Genomic DNA, 16,277 nt, shown 5'->3' on the forward strand with positions numbered 1-16,277 from the left:
AAGGGAGGAGCAAGGAGAGTGTTCCTTTCCCAAGTGGTATGTGTGCACATGAAGGGAGAACACACATGTCAGAACATTTCGTGTTAACTTCTGGAATGTCTGGTTTTCTCAGGTGACCGGGACCGGGAATGGGACCAGGACTGGGATCAGGACCGGGACCGGAATCGGGACTGGGGGCTGGACTGGGACCGGGAGCGGGAACGGAGAGGGAGAAGCAGAGACCTGGAGTCTCGAGACCGCTGGCCGTACACCAGGAATCCCAGAAGCAGTAAGTCACCTGCTTCATGTCCTGATGAGCGTGCAGGGTTAGACTGGGCCTTGTCCTTCATGATGTCTTTTCTCTTCCCAGGACTTCCTCAACGGGATCTTTCCCTTCCTCTGATGGAGAAAACAACTTTCGCGATGGAAAGGGAGCGCAAACGTAGGGACTCCGTGATGGATTATGAGTCAGGATCCCAGGTATGCTTAGGTTTCCTCTCTTTCTGGAAAGGCCATCTTCTTTTCATGGCAGAGATGCCTTTCTTTCCCAAGAGGGTATGTTCATCTGCTCCCTAGCATCCCAGCTGGCTGTAGGGAGGGGGTAATTACTCCCTGCAAGGAGCCCAGGCCCGTCCCCAGAGGAGGCAAGTGGCTGGGGCGACTCCTGCCTATTTTCCCATTTATCCACATAGTCAGAGGAAACACTTTTCCACTCAGCATCTGAGTCGTGCTTTGGTCATGTCTGTTGTTCCTGTTGAGCCAGGAATGCAGAACTGTTCTGGAGAGCTTTCTGGCCGGCCCACTGTGGGGAGCCAAGGAAGTGGCCAGGTCATACAGCAGACTGGCAAGTGAGAGCAGAGGCTCTGGAGCCAACCAGAGCGGAGCTTTGGGTTTGAAGCCCAGCTCTGCCACCTGTTGGGTGTGCAGCCTTGGAACATTTACTTAAGCAAGCTGAACCTCAGTTTTCTCATCTGTAGGATGGATGTGGTGATTGGCTCAGCAGGGCTGCTGGGAGGAATGAGTGCAATTCACGTGTGTATATGAAGTGCTTATCATGAATGCCTGGCATGGGCAGTAGTTTTAAGAGGCGGTATGCTGGGGCAATTGGTGAAGGGAAAAGGGACTTGGGATTTGAGCTGACCTTTAAGGAGATGGGTCACTTAGAACATGGCATCGTAAAGGGCAGCCATAACATTGAAAGGGCTTTGAGAGGAAGCGGGTAGCTGAGTGTGAGGAGCCTGTGTCTCCTCTTAACTATTAAGGACCTCCCTCAGGTCAAGGAGTGCAGTAGTGACTGAGATAATTAGGGTCCCTGGATGCCCTGGAAACTTTGAGGCTTATAACAGAGAAGGGTATTCAATAATCCCACAAATAAATTTCCATAAAAATACCATATATGTTAATTATACAGGGTGCTGTTAAGGAAAAATTGGGAGTTACAACAAGAAATTGTCATGGACGTCTTGGTTTGGATGTGAAAGGAGATCTCTTGAAGGCAGTAACATTTGGCATCTGAAGGACAGGAGCACTTGACTAGGTGAAGTGTTGGGTTCAGGAGATCCCAGGCGAAGGCCCTGAGGCAGGAACCAAACAAAGGTCAGGTTAGCCAGAACACAGAGGACAAGAGACCCAAGACATCCTGAAGCCTGGGTAGGCCTGGTTGCTGGTGTCCTGTAGCCAAGTGGAGAGCTCAGGTCTATCCCCAGTGCACTAAGATATATTAGTAATGGTGACAGTGAGATTTATGAGTTGGGATCAGCTGACGGAGGGATTTGTGTCCTACCCTGAGAGGTCTGTCATTTGTCCTCTGTCCCAGGCAAGCAAGGATCCACAGGTGTGTATGAGAAGGGAGGATGGGTAGCATCTGGCTATTGAAAGCAGAGCTCTTGCAGCAGCAGAAGGATGTGGAAGAAGGTAGATGGGGTCAGAGGTGACTCAGGCCCTCCAGCCCTTGTGTCAGGGAAACAATCTGTTTGTGACACACTTAGTTTTTCACTAATTTTGATGCTTTATTTGAAGAAACCAAAGTAACCAAAATTTTAGGAACCTAGATAAGAATACTAAATCATAGACTCTTTCTTAAATTTGATTTCAGAAAAAAAAAAAAGTCTCATTGATACGTATTTTCCACCCATGAAGCTGGTCTGCAGTGAAGATCAGTGGCTCCTGAGCACTGCTATGCCAGATGGTCACTAAGTTTTCATTGATATGTGGGGAAATGAGAAATGCAAGTGTCCTTATTTTGGGAGTGTTAGAATACTCTTAATGAGACGAAGATGATGGGAGATTGGTAATTGACTTTTGTCTTATTTTGCTTTTTAAATGCCCTTCCTTGAGGGGCGCCTGAATGGCACAGTTGGTTAAGTGTCCCAGCTTTTGATTTCAGCTCAGGTCTTGTCTCAGGGTCTTAAGTTCAGTCCCCAAGTCAGCCTCCATGCTGGGTGTGGAGCCTCCTTTTAAAAAATCAAAAATGCCCTTTCTTGACTCTGAGAAGAACTGGCTCCATGTCTGTGTCTTCTTAAATGTCTAGAACCCATTGATTGCTGCTGACTCAGTGTGGTAGGAGTAGCAGCTGCAGCAGATGTAAATTATATTGTGAGGGTATACACAATAGAAAATCCTCACCCTCTTTTAGCACTGCGTGTAAATCTCTGAATCACTTGGCGTGTGGGTCCTGCCATGAAAGTGAAGTGGTGCCACGCTGCCCTCTGGGTGGTGCCCATTTGAGTGGAGTTTGATTGCTGCTTGTGCAAATTTAGATGCCATTTTGGTGGCATCTAATGCCAGCGACTGCTTTAGAGAAGCCCTGTTACATAGATTATAACTTCACTTTAAATCAGAGCACCATTTTTCTTTCATAGGAACAATGTAGTTAAAAATTTAACATGTATTTATTTTACTCAATCAAATGGAGAGAAGAATATGAAAAACAGCCATTGCTTTTTGCCATTGTCCTTGGGGGTGTCTGTCAACACCAGGGGTGGTGACCCTTCTGACTTCCCTGTGCTCCCCAAGTTCTTAACTGCATCTGTTTCTCTGCTAATCCCCCAAGTTAAGAGCCCTGGTTCCCTTTCTCTCACCTGAAATGATCTATGTTCCCACCCACACTTTCCTTTGTAGTATAATAAACTGGTGCTGGGACTTAGGATGCACTGTCACAGACATGAGCATAGCATGGCTTTTGCTCTTGAACTTGCTGTTGGGCAGGAGATTGGCACCCAGCAAAAACAATGCAAGTCAGCTTTCTGGGGTGGCAGTTGTACCCAGTTTGCAGTGCCTCCTGAGCTATGTAGCTTGTTCATTATTCTAGGAATTCTCAGCCTGGACCTAGAAAGGATTTCAGTTTTGAACTCTGCTTAGTTTTGGTTGTGGTTTTTGCTTTGTATCACTGGATGTTGGCAGGTGCATAAATGAGGCTTTCCTCTTAACTCGTAGTGTGTGTGCTTATTATCTTTCTTCGTAGGAGATACACCTAATTGTGAATGCACTTTTTTTTTTTTTGCTACATTTCACATGGCTATAATGCCACTTCCCAGAGAAAAACTGTAATAAATTTAATATCAAAATATCTTTATATAGTAATTTGGTGGTTTACATTTTCTTTATGTAGTTTTTCTTGGTGTTTAAACAACACATCACATTGCAGAAAATCATCACCCACAATATTGCACGGCAGGTTGGGCCTAACTCACCATTTTACAGACGAAGAACCTGAGGCTCAGAAAGATTTCTTTTCCCAAGGTTGCATGGCTGATAAATGGTACAGTTCTCCTTTGACACTCGAGTTTTCTCTGGCTCTAAAACCTGCAGGCTTTCCATGGTGCTGTGTCCATCCTTAAGTCTGTCTCTAGGCCATGGTGCCGTACTCCCTGGGACCACACTTCCGTGAGACCATTGACATTCTGGTGCAGCAGTAAGGAAAGATCCTGTAAGATCCCACATAGAAGATTCTTCTGAGTAATGCAGGGAATTTAAAAATTACTTTTAGAGTCATAGCTGTTACAGTGGAAGAGGATCTATAAAATGAAGGCATTCAGTACTTAAAGTTACATCTGGGTTATTTGGAACTTGTCCACACCTAGAAGAGCCCACCAAGTATCCGTGTTGTACAGTGAAGGTGAGCATAGGACACAGTGAGACCTTGGAGGGAGTCTTAAGTCACAGTTGCTGACTAGTTGTCTGCTGAAACGTGTTTTCCTTCTGTCCTTGCATATGCCACACATAACTGATGTTTGGCCTGTTGAAGCTCTCCCACCAGTCCCTTTTCTCTGTGTTTGGAGTCTTAACCACTTAAGGTTCCACCCAAGTCCTACAAAACCCTGAGCTGTCCTTCTACCAAAGCTATTTAACACTGATTATCTGTACCCCACTTTATTGTTTATTGTTCTCTAATTGTTTCATGAGTCTTTTCTCTCCAACCAAATTATAAGCTGCATGAGGGCAAGGAATATGTGTCATACGTCTTTTGGATCTTCCTCAGAGTATAGCGCCAAGGTAGGTACAAAGTAGGTCCGTAGTAAAACTTGCCTGGGATCACTCAGAACCCCAAACACTGTGAGCACTTTCTACCTATCTTTTTATGTGTAGCACCCATGTTGCCAGAATTCTTCTCTCTTGGATGCCTGTGGAAAGACTCCATTGAGAGCTCTGTGTTTGGTATTTTAGGATGCAGTGTCATACCAGGACGTTGTGAACCTGACTGAGGACAGGAAGCCTCAGAACCCAATTCAGGACAACATGGAGAACTATAGGAAGCTGCTCTCCCTGGGTAAGCAGGTGCTTCTGTCAGTTACTCCAGACCTAGTCATTGAAGCTTTTTGTCACCTTATTCTTAAAGCTGCAGGATATTAGAATTGATGTTAATATATTTGGACTTTAAGGGCAATAAGAAGGCTTTGAATATTTCAAGGAGAGAAGTAAATGATGAGAGTTATGTTTTTGAGAAATCATTCTGGCTTTGGGTGAAGAGTGTTTTGTACAAGGTAGAAGAGAATGGGGTGATGTCTCTTGCCACAAGAGTTGGCACTTTTTTCTAGAGAGGTGGCAGTGAAGATTTTTAAATACAAAAGTAAAATGGGATCCTGAGTTTCCGTTTGGACTGTCCTTGAAGTCCTCTAGCTCCAGTCATAGTGGGCACTTGGCTATGCAGGTCTGATGCTGGGGAGAGAGCTGTGCGAAGCAGTGGAGTTCAGAGAACAGCTGGAGAAAAGAGTCAAGGAAGAAGAGAACCATGGAGGCCGGTGAAAAAGAGGGTGTCGGGATTTAAAAGGTTATGAAAAGGTTACTAAAAAGGATGCATTGGATTTAAGGACATGGGTGGTCTCTAAGATTTCTAGGTGGAGTTGGAAGAATTAATTAAAATGCGGGCTAGAATGGACTGAGAGATGGACAGTGAGGATGTGGGACTGCACATAGGACTGTTCAGAGACAGGGGCTGTTCATGGAGTTGGGTATGAGCTATCTCCTTTAGTGGTTTGTAGGACACTATTTTGTGTTGAGTCTTGTACCAAACCTGATTGCAGCTATATAAGCCATAACTCATATTACTCTTGTGAACAGGGGTTCAGCTTGCCGAAGACGATGGTCATTCCCATATGACACAAGGCCATTCATCGAGGTCAAAGAGAAGTGCCTACCCGAGCACCAGTCGAGGTAAGCACTAGGCAGATCCCAGCTAGTGGCCACTTTAGGTAGTAAGATGGGAGCTGTATCTACACACTGGTAAATCTCTCACATTTTGTATTCACACCATCATCTCAGAAGTCCCACTGTTACTTTGCACACGTACAGGGACTAGGGAGTATTTACATTTGGGGTTTCTTTTCAGGTCTGAAAACCATGCCTGAAACCAAAAAGTCAACCCATCGGCGGGGAATTTGTGAAGACGAATCTTCCCATGGGGTGATAATGGAAAAATTCATCAAGGATGTTTCACGAAACTCCAAATCGGGAAGGGCCAGGGACTCTAATGATCGGTCACAGAGGTTCCCCAGAAGGCCAGACAATGATTGGAAAGAAGCTTCATTCAACAAGAGGGAGTCGGTGATTCAGGAGAGGGGCTATGAAGGGAATGCTTTTGGGGGAAACTATAATTGTAACTCAAGTCTTGTTTCCAAAAAGAGAGTTCTTGAAAGAAAAAGGCGCTATCAGTTTGACACAGATGGGAAGGGCTCCGTTCATGAGCAGAAAGGCTGTGCAAGGAAGAGACCTTTTGAATGTAGTGAAATGAGGAAAGCCATGAGCATGAGCAGTCTTAGCGCCCCTTCCTTCACTGAGTCGCACCCACTTGATTTTGGGGCAATGTCCTATGTGTGTGATGAGTGTGGGAGGTCTTTCAGTGTGATTTCAGAATTCGTCGAACATCAGATCATGCATACTAGAGAGAATCTCTATGAGTATGGCGAATCGTTTATTCACAGTGTGGCTGTCAGTGAGGTTCAGAAAAGCCAGGCTGGGGGGAAACGCTTCGAATGTAAGGAGTGTGGGGAAACCTTCAATAAGAGTGCCGCCCTTGCCGAACACCGGAAAATTCATGCTCGAGAGCATCTTGCAGAATGTAATGATGAAGAGTACGAGGAGCCCTTCATGCCTAGCCCAACCTTCAGTGAACTTCAGAAAATATATGGAAAGGATAAATTTTATGAATGTAAGGTATGTAAGGAAACCTTCCTTCATAGTTCTGCCCTGATCGAACACCAGAAAACCCATGGTAAAGATGACAAAGATAATGAGCGTGGGGAAGCCTTTAAACCTAGCCCACCCCTTAGTGAGGTTCCGAAAATGTATGGTAAAGAGAAAATGTATGAATGTAAGGTGTGCGGGGAGACTTTCCATCATAGCTCATCCCTGAAAGAACATCAGAAGATCCATACTAGAGGTAACTTATTTGAAAATAAGGGTAAAGTGTGTGAGGAAACCTTTATTCCTGGTCAGTCCCTTAAAAGGCGTCAGAAATCTTACTCCAAAGAGAAGCTCTATGACTTTAAAGATGGTGGGGATGCCTTTAGGCAAAGCTCAGACCTCAGTGAGCATCAGAAAATTCATTCTCGAAAGAACCTCTATGAAGGCAGAGGGTACGAGAAGTCTGTCATTCATAGCGTGCCCTTCACTGAATCTCAGAAGAGTCATACTATAACAAGACCACCTGAAAGCGAGGAGGATGAGAAAGCGTTCACCATCAGCTCTAACCCTGATGATGGCCAGAAGATTCCTGCTAAAGAAAATGCCTGTGAGAGAAAACCATATGAGAGGTCTGTTATTCATAGCGTAGCCTTTGCTAAAGCTCAGAAAAGTAACAGTGCAGTGGCGCCCAGTAAACCACAAGTGATTGCAGAGTCTACCCAGAGCTCAGGTGTTACTGAACATCAGAAGGTCCATGCTGGAGAGAATTCCGAAGGAAAGAAATACGAAAGGTCTGTTATCCATAGCTTAGCTTCTTTCAGACCTCCCAAAAATTGCAACGGAAATGAAGTTGTTGAATGTGATGAGAAGGGAGAATCCTCCACTCACATTTCCGACCCTCGTGATAAGCAACAGAAAACTCCTGCCAGAGAGAACCCTTATGAAGGGGCTAAGAGTAACAACTACAAGGACTCTGTTATACAAAGTGTGTCCCGTATTGAACCTCCGAGAAGTCTGACTAGTCAGGGGTCCAGTGAGTCGTCTGTTCCCAGCTCCAATGTCCGCGAACATCAGAAGGCTCGTGCTAAAAAAAAAAACATTGAGCGTAGGAACCATGAGACCTCTGTAATTCACTCCCTACGTTTTGGTGAACCTCATACATTTCGCCCTAGAGAGAGATTCTATGAATGTCCAGTGTGTGGAGAATCCTTTGTTCGTAGTTCCGACCTCACCGAGCATCAAAAGATTCATGATAGAAAGAAGCCCTCTGGAAGTAAAAACTATGAACGATCTGTAATTCGCAGCTTAGCTTCTACTGACCCTCAGAGAAGTTATGCTGAACAAGCGCAGACAAGTTACGCTGAACACCCGGGGCAGGCGAGATACTCTGAACAACCAGTGCAGACAAGTTACGCTAAACCCCCAGAGCAAGCAAGTTCCACGAAACCCCCAGCGCCGGTGAGTTACCCTAAACAAATAGGGCCGACAAATTACATTGCACACCCAGTGCAGATAAGTTACCCTGAAAACCCCATGCAGATGAGTTACATTAAACAAACAGCACCACTGAGTTTCACCAAAGGACCAGCACCGCTGAGTTTCATTAAAGACCCAGCAGCGCTGAGTTTCCTTAAAGAACCAGCACCACTGAGTTTTATTAAACAGCCAGCATCACTGAGTTACACTGAAGAGCAAGCACAGACGAGTTACGCTGAACAGCAGGTGCGCAACAAATGTAAGGAGTGTGGGGACTGCTTCGCCACCATTGAAGAGCTTGGGGCACATCAGAAAATCTATGCCCGAGAAGAATTCCATGGCCGGAAGCTCTTTGGAAACTCTGTTATTCAGGGCATAGGCCTTGATGGGTCTCGGCAGGTAGAGTCTCAGCCTGATGAGCCAGATGAGCAGGACGAGCAGGATGAGACTGAAGACTCAATCTATGGATGTAAGGACTGTGGGCTGGGTTTTGCAGACCGTGCAGACCTGAAGGATCATCAGAAGGTTCATGGCAGAGAGTATCTCATTGATAGTCGTGAGTACACACATTCTGTAATCCATACCCATTCTGTCAGCGAATATCAGAAAGATTATATTGGGGAGCAGCTCTACGAATGCCCTGCCTGTGGGGAATCTTTTGTTCACAGCTCATTCCTTTTTGAGCATCAGAAAATCCATGAGCAAGATCAATTCTTTGGCCATAGAAGGTATGAGGAACCTTTTATGCAACCCTTGGTCATTAACCCACGGAGGCCTCGTGCCCCACAGAAGAATCCTCCTGCAGGAACATCCCTTCAGTGCCACGTGTGTGGACAAGACTTCATTCATGGCTCTGTCCTTAGTGAACATATGAGAATTCACACTGGTGAGCATTTACCAGAGCAGGACCAGAGAAGTGAAGATGCAGTCAGTCCAGGCTTGGCCCTTACTGAGTTTCAGAGAAGTCAGACCGAAGAGAAACATTATGAATGTAAAACATGTGGAGAATCCTTCCTTAATCAGTCAGACCTTAGGGAGCACATGAGAGTTCATGAGAAAGATGAGCCCTATGATTATGGGGCCTCCTTTGTTCACACCTCATTTCTCACTGAGCCCCCTAAGAGAGATTCACCATTCTATGAATGCAAGGACTGTGGGAAGTCCTTCATTCACAACACAGTTCTCACAAAACATCAGAAGCTTCATCTTGAAGAGGAAGAAGAAGAAGGAGCCCAGGAGGTGGAAGCCAATGTCCTTGTTCCACGAGAAGTTCTGCGGATCCAGGGATCAAATGTAGAAGCTGCTGAGCCAGAGGTGGAGGCTGTTGAACCAGAGGTGGAGGCTGCTGAGCCTAACGTAGAGGCCGCTGAGCCCAATGGGGAGGCCGAAGGGCCAGATGGGGAGGCTGCGGAGCCAAATGGGGAGGCCGAACAGCCCAATGGAGAGGCTGAACAGCCCAATGGAGATGCTGATGAGCCAGATGGTGCAGGGATTGAAGACCCAGAAGAAAGAGCTGAGGAGCCGGAGGGAAAGGCTGAAGAGCCAGAGGGAGATGCTGACGAGCCAGATGGGGCAGGGATCGAAGACCCTGAAGAAGAAGGTGACGATCAGGAGATTCAGGTTGAAGAACCATACTATGACTGTAGGGAGTGCGGAGAAACCTTCACCTCCAACTCAGCCTATGGTGAGCACCTGAAAACCCATGCCAGGGTGATAATATTTGAGCCTGGAAGTGTCTATGGGGAAAGCTCACGCTACACTGAACATGCCAGCACCAGCACTAGTGACAACGATAGAGCCGATGACAAGTACTTCAAATGTGATGTCTGTGGGCAGCTTTTCAGTGATCGCCTGTCCCTTGCTAGACACCAGAATACTCATACTGGCTGAGAACACAAGTATAAAGTTTAGAAAACCTTCAATTAGAACTTGACCACCACTAAACCGGAGACTTGAAACCAATCTATAATAGCGTCGGAAGGAAACTTACCCCGGCATGTACACACCTGACTTGTAGTATTAGACAACTCAGACTAAAGAGACTGAAGTGGAAACTTCTTTGGTTTTAGCTCTCCCCCATCACACATCGCTGAATGCATGTGGGAAAGCTATAGCACATACCTTTCATCTGAGTCATCTATTGGAGGGAAAATCCTAAAAGTTTTTGAGATTACAGAAATTGCCCCAGTCAAATGTAAATGACACTTCCGTAACCTATATATAATATTCCCTGCAATGTATATAAAATAGCATATGGTAGCAAAAGCAGTAATCACATATATTTGGATTTAATATGATATACAGTTTACTGTGCAGAGGCACCTTACCTGGTACTCTGATTTTTTTTTTTTGGAGGAGGAAGAGAGCAACAAATTAGAATATATTTCTAAATATCTTAGATTCTGAGAAAGACTTATTGTGCATTATTTGAACCCCATCAGTATCGTTTTGAGTAATTGTGTATTGTTCCTTACCCTTAAGTATTCCTGTAAAAGTGTAAGCATGAAAAGTAAAATGTCTTTTATTCTTTGCTGTTTGAAAAGAGAAGTACTTGGAACTTCCTTTTCAGCCTTTTTGTCTATACCAACACTTTGGAACCTAATGCTGTGTAAGCCTTTACAATATGTGGATTGGCCTTCTGTGACCCGAAGTGGTTGGTTGCTACATTGTACCTTGCAGTGATTCTCATGCAAATATATTACAAGTTTTTGTTTTTGTTTTAACCAACTTGTGTGTTTGATAGTGAATTTTTAAAAGTTGAAGCTTTTCCCTATAAATCTTATGCTTTTGCCTTTAAAGAGTGGGTTGCAACCATCACTAGATCACAGTAGTGCCTACTGATGATTGAAAACCAGAGGGAGAGGCTTTCATGTTGTAAATAAGGACGCAGGCTTACAATTTCCATCACTTCCTTTGTGCGCTTCCTGCCTTAAGTGACAAGTAGCAGCGTGGCTTCATTAGTATTATATGGCCACAAGTCAGTTTGCACCCTGGATGCCCAGGAGCTAGTATCCTTAGAGCTTTCTATCGCTTAATTCTCGTCTTCACCTGTCCGACCCTCCACCCATGTCTAACTTGCATTTTAAAAATTTTAAAAAAATTAAAAAAAAATTTAAAAAAGCTTTCTTTACAGTCAACTTAAGCTTAACATGGACTCAGGTTCCCCAGCAGCCTTAATTTCTTTCCTTACCATTTGTTCCTCCCTCTTTCAGCCCTTCTAAGTATTTCTGAGCTATCCATTTAGTGTCACGTTCGTCTGATCACCTCAGTTTTCCACTTAATCACAAATTGACCTTATAGCTTGAGGTTTCCTGTGTCCTGTTCTGTGGACCACCTGTGCTCTTTTGCTTCCCCTCCCCTTGCATAATAACTATTAAATTTTTTGGCTTTGAGTTGGCTGGGAAAAAAAATTAAAAAAAAAACTTAGTGGATCTATAGATTAAGTGAGCAAAAGATAACAGCAGATAATTTGAGCAAGCAAAATTAATACACCTGCTGGGGGAATGCGTCTAAGTCTCACTCTCCTGGATCTGCAGGGTTGGGGCTCAGAGAGTGTATGTCAGAGCTGCAGGGAATGCCAAAGTCGAGGGAGCTTGTATTGTTGAAAGCATGAAGCAGAAATGAGGAAGCCAAAGAAGGGAGTCCTAATACATCACCAGATCTAGAAGGGTAAGGAAGCAGACAGAAGGAAACATGGAAAGCAAGGCTTAGAAGGCCAGGTTTGTGGGAATGAATTGAGCAGGATGTCCTGGGCAGTTAAGAAGGGGCCTTTTCAATGTAGGTGAGGGCCAGCTGCATGGAAAGACCTGAGGTTGGAATGGACATCCAAGGAGCATTGAGGCCCCACAAAACAGGAGGACCCTTTAGATGGGAACCAGCATTGATGTTATTGGGGTGAATTTGGATTTATCACTGTTGGCAGTATTAAACAACTTGCCAGACTTCAGGGTGCCCATTCCAACCTTAAGTTAGTGAAAAATTAGGAACAACATAAATGCCAAACAGTAGGAAAATGATTACAAGAAGGTATCCATGGACTGTCATGCAGTTGTTTAAAAATGATAATCATGAAGAGTTATGTAGCAGTGTGGAAGTATATTTACGGAATATTGAGTGGAAAAAGCAGGACACAGAACTATATTTATACTACAGTTATAACTGATTAAAAATGTATGCTTATAGTCAAAAGCTATTGTGTTGTTCTTGTTGTAGGCTTATAGTTGAGCATTATTTTCTTAAATTCTTTGAATGTTCTTTACTGTAGTGTTACTAAGAAGTTTATAATCACGTTTCCATTGTGAACATAATTTGAACTCATTATCAGACACTTGGAAAATACAAAAAAGTAGAGGAAAAAAAATCCATATTCCAACCATCCAAAGACAGATATACTCTTCAACATCTTGTTTATTCTTGTTTCTGTGCACAGGTTTATGACTATAACTGTGTCAAATGTGTATTCAAAATAGCTGTTATGTTATCTTTGTGGAATTATGGTTAAATACTTTCATCTTAATGTCTTCAAATGTTCCTTATAATAGTGTTCTGATAACAAAGTTTATTATGTTTGTTTACATTACAAGCATAATACATACCCAGAGAAAATATTGGAAAATACACTAAATTAGAAAAGAGAAAAAAGTCACCCATATTCCCAACACACAACAACTACTGTTAACATCTTGATCTATTTCCTCCATCTTGTTTTAGTGCACACACTTGTGATTATAACAGTGTTAAATATGTATGCATAAAGTCTAAAATGAAAAAAATATATGGAAAATAATTAAAATAGTGTTGTCATTGTGGGATTATGGTTAAATATATTGTCTCAAATTCCTTGAATGACCTTTGGTGTTTTGGTATTAAATCTTATGTATGTATTTCTCCATTACAAATATAATACATACTCATAGCAACCTTTGGAAAATTCAGTAAACTAGAAGAAAAGAAATTGACCCATATTCCCAACATCCAGCAACAATTGCTGTTAACATCTTGATCTGTGCACCAATCTATAATTAGGGTGTTAATGATAAGTATACATAGAGTAAAAGATGGGAAGAAATATGGAAGACAGTTAAATAGTTATGTGGTTGTTGTGGGATTATGGTTAAATATTTTGTCTTGGTTTCTTCGAATGATCTTTATCATAGTGTTTTGGTAATCCACCTTTATCACATATATTTCCATTATAAACACTGTATGTGTTCATTATAGAAACTTGGAAGTTACAGAAATGTAGAAGAGAAACTCACCCATATTTTCACCATCCAAAGACTGTGGTTAACATCTTGATATATTTTCTTCATCTTGTTTCTGTGCACAGGTTTTTGGTTTGATAATATGGTTGTGGTTGTTCTATCTATCTGTAATAGTGTCAACAATAAAAATAAAGTTAAAAAGAAGGTATTTGTCAGTCTCTTCTTTTTTCCATTCTAAGTGTTTGGGGTTGGTAAGTGTAGTTTTTTGTTACAACTATAAATCCAAAAACTTAGTTTCTCCTTAGGCCTTTAAGTTTGGCTTACAAGTCTTACTACATTTTTAAGTATTTATTTCAATAATTCCTTTTAAGAGATATTTAAATGCTACAGGATTCTTCATTTTTAACTACACTTCTGTATATTCCAGTAGTGTTTTTTAAACTTGCTAATAAACACAAGTATATTTCACTCAACTTGAGTCAGCATTTTAATTTTTAATCTCAAATATGAGATTCTTTCAAGCAAAAAAACTACAAATGAGTAATGCCTTAACATAAAAATGTTAGTACTAGGTGCCTGGGTGGCTCAGTGGGTTAAGCCGCTGCCTTCGGCTCAGGTCATGATCTCAGGGTCCTGGGATCGAGTCCCGCATCGGGCTCTCTGCTCAGCAGGGAGCCTGCTTCCTCCTCTCTCTCTCTGCCTGCCTCTCTGCCTACTTGTGATCTCTCTCTGTCAAATAAATAAATAAAATCTTTAAAAAAAAGTTAGTACTATGGTTTAGAATCTCTTTATTATTATTATTATCATTATTTAAGATTTTATTTGACAGCACAAGCAGGGGGAGCAGCAGGCATAGGCAGAGGGAGGAAGAAGCAGGCTCCCTGCTGAGCAGGGAGGGCCATGTGGGACTCAATACCAGGACCTGGAGATCACGACCTGAGCCGAAAGCAGACGCTTAACAGACTGAGCCATCTGGGTCCCCTAGAATCTCTTTAAAGTGTCTATTCCTAATTCTTCCTTGAAGTTAAAAGTCTTCAGGGGAGTCATTTCCCTTTTTTTAACCAGATTTTACCACCCAAGGATCTCATGCAATTTGGTGGGTTACCATCCCAGGTAAATTGGGAGGTAATTTTTAAACATGCCTGTAATTCTGTTATGATCAGAGATTTTTGGCCAGGTTGCTAGTGGGATCCCTGTTGGTTAGGACTGTGGTTTGCATCTTACCCAATTTGGAATTGCTGTGTCCTTGACTCCATGACACAAAGGAGGTGCTTATATACTTGACTCCTTCTAATCTGCATGTCACAGGATTGGATTCTACTCCTCAGGATATAAAAATGTGATTTTCATTTCATTCTAACTACTCTGGAATTTGACAGTGGCAGAGCCCTGGGTTCTTTCATTTTATTAGAAATTAGCTTATTTATATTAAAATGAAAGCCCACCACGCTATGGTTATCTCTTGTGAACTCTGACTCCTCAGTCACAGCTTTGATGGCCCCTCTGTGGTGAGGGGTTATCAGCATAGGTCAGGGTGAGAGGGTCAGTTCTCTTAAGACTGATTTCCTGAAGTTTATATTACAAAAGGAAGTAGAGAAAAGGAATTCAGTGAAGGTCATCTGGGGTTGCCTGACCAGCACTTTCACACTTCCAGAATTCCTCCACTGTGTGTCTGTTGTAGCAGTAACCATGCTCCAGCCCCACATTTATTCCATGATATTTGATTCTTCCCTGGTCCCAGCTGATAGGTGCCCTTTGGCTCCCAGTGTGTAGTCAGACTCAGACTAAGGGCTACCTGAGAGCTCACAGGTTGGGGGCTGGGTGTGCTGATGAACAAACGAGTCTGGAATTAGGCCATATAACTGAAGGGAAGCTTGGCTCCTGGTGGCTCACTCACCCCAGTACCTTGTGGATTCTGGCTGAACTGCCCACTTTTGGGTTTCCTAAGAACTTATGTATTTTTAACCTTCCTTTCACATGAGGTAGCTTTGTTATTGAGGCAGTTTTTGCCCTTTTCACCAAGCAAAAAACTCTTCCTCTTTCTGGAGACTACTCCATAGTTCCCTGCCCCTACCTCAACTAAAGGCTAAGCCTGGTGCCTATTTGGCTCCCTGAGTAGAAGGACACAACATGCCTCATTCCAGTGGTAGCACTGACTCATTTGTTTCTGCACGGATAGAGCTGTTCTGGTAACTGTCCTTCTTGAGAACTCTTTAATTTTTCCTTTGATTTTCTGGGCTACCCAGTATCCTCTCAATCTACTCATTATTTGCTTTACTTGGCCAATGTTTGTTATTTGCAACCCAAAAGAGCCCTAACTGATAGAGAGTTCATAACAGAGAGTGGGTTGAAGATAATAAACATGAGGGAAATATGAGATACTTTGAATTCAAATTTGGGCCTTGGGGTGGAAAACTAGAAGAACAAGGCATGTGGTAGTAAAATATCTAAATACTGCTTGAGATTGGCCTTCTGGACTCACCTCTCCTTGGGGTGAAGGGCTTTAATAGCTATCATCATAGACAGATTCAGAAACTTGAGTGTCAAGATCAGAGGTATGGAAGGATTTCTATATATACCTTGATCCTGCAGGTCACTGACTTACTCAGTTAAATTGATAGCCTAGCTCTGTTTATAGAGCAAGGCTGAAAAGTTTGGGTGGCCCTGGAGAAACAGGATCCTGGCAGTTGTAGTGATGGTACGTAGGAGGCTTAGAAAGACTTGAGAAAGCTGAAGCTCCAACCCTTTGAAACATGCCTCATTTTATCACTTCCCTCCCACACAAAAGAAAGTTGAGGGGGTCCCTGTAGGAGGAGCAGCAGTTGAAATGTTCTACGATCTCCATAGTGATGGGAGGTCCTTGAGTGTTGAAAAGGGGGACACTTCCCATAGGAAGATGGCTGGTATAATGCGATCCTGGGGGGAGTAGACACACAAAATTGGGTGTGATGCTCCCCAAATAATTCATATAACAAAATAAGCAAAAATGTAGGTTCA

The 16,277-nt window shown here is 43.1% G+C and overlaps 1 protein-coding gene across 2 annotated transcripts in view; it reads left to right on the forward strand.

Annotated features, from left to right (window-relative positions):
• The window catches only part of PEG3 (paternally expressed 3), a 33,714-nt gene extending 20,230 nt beyond the window's left edge, over positions 1-13,484 (forward strand). For both annotated transcript variants that reach the window (XM_044257505.1, XM_044257507.1), the window contains 5 exons: positions 113-268; positions 350-459; positions 4,645-4,747; positions 5,539-5,631; positions 5,807-13,484. In XM_044257505.1, coding sequence (XP_044113440.1) covers positions 113-268; positions 350-459; positions 4,645-4,747; positions 5,539-5,631; positions 5,807-9,966 — 4,622 coding nt within the window. In that variant the 3' untranslated portion in view covers positions 9,967-13,484. The remainder of the gene's footprint in view (positions 1-112; positions 269-349; positions 460-4,644; positions 4,748-5,538; positions 5,632-5,806) is intronic.
• The last annotated feature ends 2,793 nt before the right edge of the window (positions 13,485-16,277 follow it).

Source organism: Neovison vison, chromosome 7, assembly GCF_020171115.1.
Source record: "Neovison vison isolate M4711 chromosome 7, ASM_NN_V1, whole genome shotgun sequence".
NCBI classification, from domain to species: domain Eukaryota; kingdom Metazoa; phylum Chordata; class Mammalia; order Carnivora; family Mustelidae; genus Neogale; species Neogale vison.